This window comes from Cebus imitator, unplaced genomic scaffold (genome assembly GCF_001604975.1).
Source record: "Cebus imitator isolate Cc_AM_T3 unplaced genomic scaffold, Cebus_imitator-1.0 Scaffold1, whole genome shotgun sequence".
Taxonomy (NCBI): domain Eukaryota; kingdom Metazoa; phylum Chordata; class Mammalia; order Primates; family Cebidae; genus Cebus; species Cebus imitator.
In genome coordinates this window covers 3,382,317-3,388,295 of record NW_016107316.1, presented here as the reverse complement: position 1 = coordinate 3,388,295, position 5,979 = coordinate 3,382,317, and the positions used below count along the sequence as shown (strand labels likewise).

Sequence of the window (5,979 nt, the reverse complement as noted above, 5' to 3'; positions counted from 1 at the left end):
TCTTTGGGAGGCTAAGGAGGGTGGATCATGAGGTCAAGAGATCAAGACCATCCTGGCCAACACAGTGAAACCCCATCTCTACTAAAAATACAAAAATTAGCCAAGCATGGTGGCACGTGCCTGTAGTCCCAGCTACTCGGGAGGCTGAGGCAGGAGAATCACTTGAACCTGGGAGGTAGAGGTTGCAGTGAGCTGAGATCGCACCACTGCACTCCAGCTTGGGCAACAGAGTGAGGCTCCATCTCAAAAATAATAATAATAATAAATGAAAATTAAAATAAATAAAAAAGCCACTTTAGGGATGCGCTTTCCAAGCACTGAACCCAATGCCTGGTTCATGCTAGAACTCAGCAAATACTGAAGAATGGAAATAACTTTACAGAGGAAAATATGACATCCAACCACAGAGAAAACACCTGCAATACAGATAACAGACAAAGGCTAAAAACATGTAATAGCTAAAGCACTTCTACAAATCAACAAGAAAAAGTCAAGTGGCCTAAAGGAAAAACAAATCAGAAAAACCGGAAAAGCACTGAAATAGAAGTATCAATGACCAGCAAAAAGATAAGAATATGTCAATCTTACTAATAAAATGTAATGTATTATTTTTCACCTATAAAACAGACAACGATTTTAAATTGGTAATATCCAATAGTGTGAGGGTATGGAAGAAGGGAGATTTCCTTGGTCAGAAACATTTTCTTTTGTCCTTTTTAAATCAGAAAAAGTAATATTGTTCATTCTACAAGTTTAAGAAACAAATGGATACTGAACCGCAACCCAACCCCAAAGCCCAGCTCTGTTCCAAAGAGTGGATCCCCGTCCCCAGCCCTCCTCCTCCCTGCAGGCTCATGGCCAGGAGACTCTGCCATTGAGAGGTGAAATGGACTTCTGTTGTTAGGGAAACACCATGAGCTGGAGAAGGGCTGATACGGGCAAACAGAATCGCCAGTTCTTCATTAATGGTCTACCGAAGCCTTCTGGCAGAGAACCGAGAGTTTTGTTTCTATTTGTTAGAGAATCGTGCAGCACATGGGAGGCTGAGTGAAATGGCGTGGGGATGAGGAATCGGCATCTGATGCACCCAGAGAGGTCTCCCGTCCGCCCCCCACATCACAAGGAGGAAGAACGGAAGCCACTGGCCCTGAGTGGCAGATGTGTCCCGCCCTCCTCCCCCTGGTCCAGCCCTGGACATCAGAGAAGATTCCACCAGAGGAAGGGTGAAAAGTGAAGATGTGGAGGTGGCCGCCCCTGGGCCTGCCCTCCGGGTGGGAGTGTGAGAATACCCGAGGCCGGGGCTGTGCTGGGGCAGCCAGCGACACCCACCTGAGGAGGGCCGCTGAGCAGCAGCCTGCGGGGGTGGAAGCCATCCACGCGGCCCTCGGCCCGGTTGCCATAGTCCATGTGGCTGGGCCGGGGCACCGTCCACTGCCGGTAGTAGAGGGACTGCTCGGTGGATGTCATGGTCTTGCTGAGCAGCGGGCGGAAGGAGCTAGCCCACATGACAGAGGGGGAGGGCAGGAGGGAGGCGGCCTTTGGCAGGCCGCTGCTGTCGGTGGACATGACCATGTCATACACAAGCTTGGGCAAGAAGACGATGGGCGGCTGGCGGCAGGCCTTGGTCAGGGAGCACTGGGAGGCCTGCAGGACCAACGTGCCGGTGGCAGGCGCCACAGGCGAGGAGGACGAGCCCAAGGAGGAGGAGGACAGCTGGGAGCACGGTGAGGTGACGGACACCTGGACGCTCCTCTGGCTGGTCCTGAGGCTGCAGTCAGGCTGGGGGGTCAGCCCGGGACTGTGCCTGCTGATGGCCGATGGTGGCCCCTGACTGGCCTGGGGCCTCTGTTTCTCACCAGGGGCTCTGCCCTCCTCCGAGGGGCTGCAGGGCTGGGGCGACCTGGCATGCTCTCCCTGGGGGAGCCCCGTGGGCTGGGCCAAGGACTCACCACCCAGCGCTGAGCCTGAGGAGAGACAAACCTACTCAGGGATGTCCCAGGAGGGACCCGCCCCAGGAGCAACCCATCCCCAGAGTGACCCATCTCAGAAGTAACTCATCCCAGGAGCGACCTGTCTCAGGAGCGACCCGTCCCAGGAGCGACCCATCTCAGGAGTGGCCCGTCCCAGGAGTGACCCGTCCCAGGAGTGACTTGTCCGAGGAGTGACCTGTCCCAGGAGTGACTTAACTCAGGAGTGACTTGTCTGAAGAGTGACCTGTCCCAGGAGTGACCTAACTCAGGAGTGACTTGTCCGAGGAGTGACCTGTCCCAGGAGTGACCTAACTCAGGTGTGACCTGTCCCAGGAGTGACTTGTCCAAGGAGTGACCCATCCCAGGAGTGACCCATCTCAGGAGTGACCTGTCCCAGGAGTGACTTGTCCCAGGGGCAACTTGTCCCAGGAGTGACCAGTCCTAGGAGTGACCCATCCCAGGAGTGATTTGTCCCAGGAGTGACTTGTCCGAGGAGTGACCTCTCCCAGGAGTGACCTGTCTGAGGAGTGACTTGTCCGAGGAGTGACCCATCCCAGGAGTGACCCATCCCAGGAGTGACCTGTCTCAGGAGTGACCTGTCCCAGGAGTGACTCGTCCCAGGGGCAACTTGTCCCAGGAGTGACCTGTCCTAGGAGTGATTTGTCCCAGGAACGACCCATCCCAGGAGTGATTTTTCCCAGGAGTCACCCATCCCAGGAGTGACCCGTCCCAGGAGTGACCTGTCCCAGAACTTGCCGGGAGCTCCTGTTTCTGCCCCAGACCCCCCGACCCAGTGGCTGCAGCTCTGGCTTTTCTGACTGAGCTCCAGCCTAAGAGGCAGGTTTTCTTTCAGTCCCAGAGCTCTGGGCTGAGGGTGAAGAGTGCTCAGGGCTGACTTCATCAGGGCGCCTGGGAGGGAGACGCCAACACCCTTGTGCACAGGCGCATGAGGTGAGGGAAAAAGAAGGGTGGCCCCAGATGCCACCTGGCCAGTCTCTTGGTGGGCTCTGACCTCTCCCCGTCCCCAACCACACAGCAGCTACTCTCAGCCACTTCCCCAGCCACGGCTAGGTGCCCCCCACCCAACTGGGGCCCGCAGCCACCACACCCCTCCCTGCACCCAGGCCCCTGAGCCTCTGGACCCTCCAGGCTTCTTCCACTGCAACACCTCCTGCAAGGCCAGCTGAGGGTCAGCTGTTCTCTCAAACCTGTGGTGGCCTCACCTACTCTGAAATCTGCCCTCTGCCTTGAGACAAAATTACAGACTTCTTCACATGTGGAACCATAACACATAACACACGTGTGTGAAAAACGACTACAAAATAACACGTCTTTTATGAGAATGATGAGTTAGCTTCCTGTGGCCGGTCTACATCTCATTTATCCTTCAGTGCCAATCCAGATATCAGTAGGCCCTCATAATGCTTTCAGTAGGAAGACAGGGGATACTCTTTGATGTTTATGGTCCTGACTGCTCCCGAGGAGACAGGGGAGCCCTCAGGGCAGAGACCATGTGGAGCCTGCATGGAGCCCGTGGCGGCACTGCCCACCCACTGCGGCTCTGGCTACAGGGAGGGCTCGTGAGCTTGTGCTGCCTTTTGCTGCTCTTCCCCTGGTGAAGTCTCTGTGTCTACTTCTCTCCACCAGAACACCCTGGGCTCAGCTCCTCTCCCCACAGGGCACAGAGTTTTCCCAAAGCGACAGCGGCAGGGAGAACACCCAGGGACCCACCCCTAACACAGCCAGGACTCTGCCAGAGACCCCAGGCACAGTGAGGGGCAGAGTCCACGGTCTTCCCCTGACGACAGGGGCAGCGGAACGCTACAGGCTTGCTCAGAGACTTCAAGTTCTCCAATCCCAAATTCACCAGAACATTTACTCTCTAGAGAGTATAGTGCTTCAAAGATTTCCTTCTTCCCTGTTCTGATGGGAAATAAAGGATCAGCAAATACCCCTACATACATTTCTTTTCATTCTCTGAAACCTCAAAAACCAGTCCGCTGGTCTGGTCCTTCCTGCATGGGAAGACTCACCGGACGCCTTAGAGGAGAGGGACGAGGATGCTGAGTCGTGGGAGCAGGACCTCTCCCTTTTCATGGGGCTTCTTTTCTCCGAGGTGGAGCCTGTTTCAAAACACACATGCCGACAATGCCCCGAAATCACCATCCCTGACATTTGCCCAGCACTTCACAGTGTGTAAAGCACGTTCCCATGCATCCTCTCTCCTCATTCATTCACTCATTCGCTGCCATCTTCCAGGCCCCCACCATGGACAGGGCTCTGAGGAGACAAGAGGGGGTGGACGGGGTGCAGGGAGGCGCTCTGCATGCCACGAATGCTCCTGCCCATGAGGCACAGCTGCAAGCGGGGTCAGGGAGCCCAGGGGGAAAGCAGGGCCTCTCCTGGAAGAGGGGGCATCTGGCCCTTGTCCTGAAGGGCTGCAGCGCTTTCCAGGTGAAGCAGAGAAAGGAAAACTGCAAGCAGTGGGAAGGGTAGCCATGCAACACAGAGGCCAGGAGGGCAGAGCACAGCCCGGGCACAGCGAGTTTAATGCAGGCCGGTGCCCAGTGCGGTGGGAGCTATGGGTATAGAGAAGCAGATGGTGAAACTAGAGAAGGGGGTTCCTGAGACACCAGGGAGCGTGGAGACGTGCAGCAGACACCCACCACTGGAAGAATTAAATCAGGGTCTCTGCTGTGCTTGGAAAAGATGGCTACAGGCGGGCAGGCCTTTCCATCTGCATGTTAACGGACGAGCGAGCTGAGGCTAGGAGAGGTCCCACAGTAAAGACAGAGGAGGGTGCCCACAGACCCGGGCTGGGGCCCAAGCCCACCTCCTTCCACTCCACCACACTCCACAAACGCTCTCTAGTTTTTGTATGATTGTCTGTGTCTTTCTCATCACATTGTTGACTATAGTCAATGCCTTGCAATGTTATCATTTATGTGTCCTATTAAAAAGATGGTACCAGATTTGAAGAGTGTGCAAATGAGCCTGTTTTCATAAATCTCAATAATGGACAGCATGCTATGGAGTTGATTCACACAGGAAATAAGCAAGCAGATCACACAAGGTTGGAATTCCACCAGTGAGTGGAACAAGAACAACAAGAAATCTTGAACTTCAACTCTAAGAAATCTTAATTTTTCTTCCTATTAAGAATTCTAGAACTGGGAAGAACCTCTAGGGATTTCCACCTTCTCACACCACCAAAAGAAATGGGGAGAAAATAAGCAAAGTCTGAATTCAATGAGAGCTTTGCCATTCCAGCCCACACTGGAGACCTCTCATCCAGAGCTGCTGTCCAGCAGACAGGTCCCAAGACCCTGCTGAACTGGAGACAGCTGTCTCCATGAGCACAGGCAGCCTCAAAGCTCATAAGCCAAGAAAGACATGCAGATGGGGACACCTAGGCTGAGGGAGTCACCCCTCACCTTCTGTCCCCAGCTCCTCATCCTCGTTGTCTGTGCTGCTCAGCTTCTCTGCATCACTCTCCAAGGCCTCGTTCCTAGCCCCCTTCTCCAAGAGAACCTCGTTGCTCACAAAGTAGGCAGCCAGGCCCAGCTCCTGCTCCAAGGCTGTTCTCACCAAGCAGGAGGAGTTTATCAATCGCAGGTCACAGTACCTCAAAGACCTAGCAAGACACAGAAAAAGGCATCTGCTGAGAGCCTTCCACAAACGGGGTGCTGTTCCCACTGCTGCAGGCAGCACTAATCGGGACCACAACCTGCCTTCCGGTGAGGACCCAAGGACTCGTACACGTGGAAGAGCCATCAGTGTTACCGCAAGCTTGCAGCAACAAACTCAGTATAACCATCAATATTTTGGGGCACCCGCTATGGATTTAACCCTGTGCTGCACTAACTTTTGGGTCAGAAAAAAAGGGGCTTGAACCTGAGCTCTGCTACTTCCTAGCAACAGAAGCTGTGACAAGCTGCACAACTTCTCTGAGGCTCTGATTTTTTCATCTGAAAGGTGGGAATGAATTTTTTTTTTTTTTTTTTTTTTT

General features: G+C 54.1%; 1 protein-coding gene across 9 annotated transcripts in view; it reads right to left on the bottom strand.

The window, feature by feature from the left end:
- Positions 1 to 5,979, bottom strand: part of GREB1 (growth regulating estrogen receptor binding 1) — a 161,679-nt gene that overhangs the window by 21,515 nt on the left and 134,185 nt on the right. For 8 of the 9 annotated variants that reach the window (XM_037737348.1, XM_017525861.2, XM_017525887.2 and 5 more), the window contains 3 exons: positions 5,405 to 5,604; positions 4,004 to 4,093; positions 1,330 to 1,964 (listed from right to left, as the gene is read on the bottom strand). In XM_037737348.1, coding sequence (XP_037593276.1) covers positions 1,330 to 1,964; positions 4,004 to 4,093; positions 5,405 to 5,604 — 925 coding nt within the window. Of the gene's footprint in view, positions 1 to 1,329; positions 1,965 to 4,003; positions 4,094 to 5,404; positions 5,605 to 5,979 lie in introns of those variants that run through there. The other variant, XR_005199646.1, reaches the window with a different exon arrangement.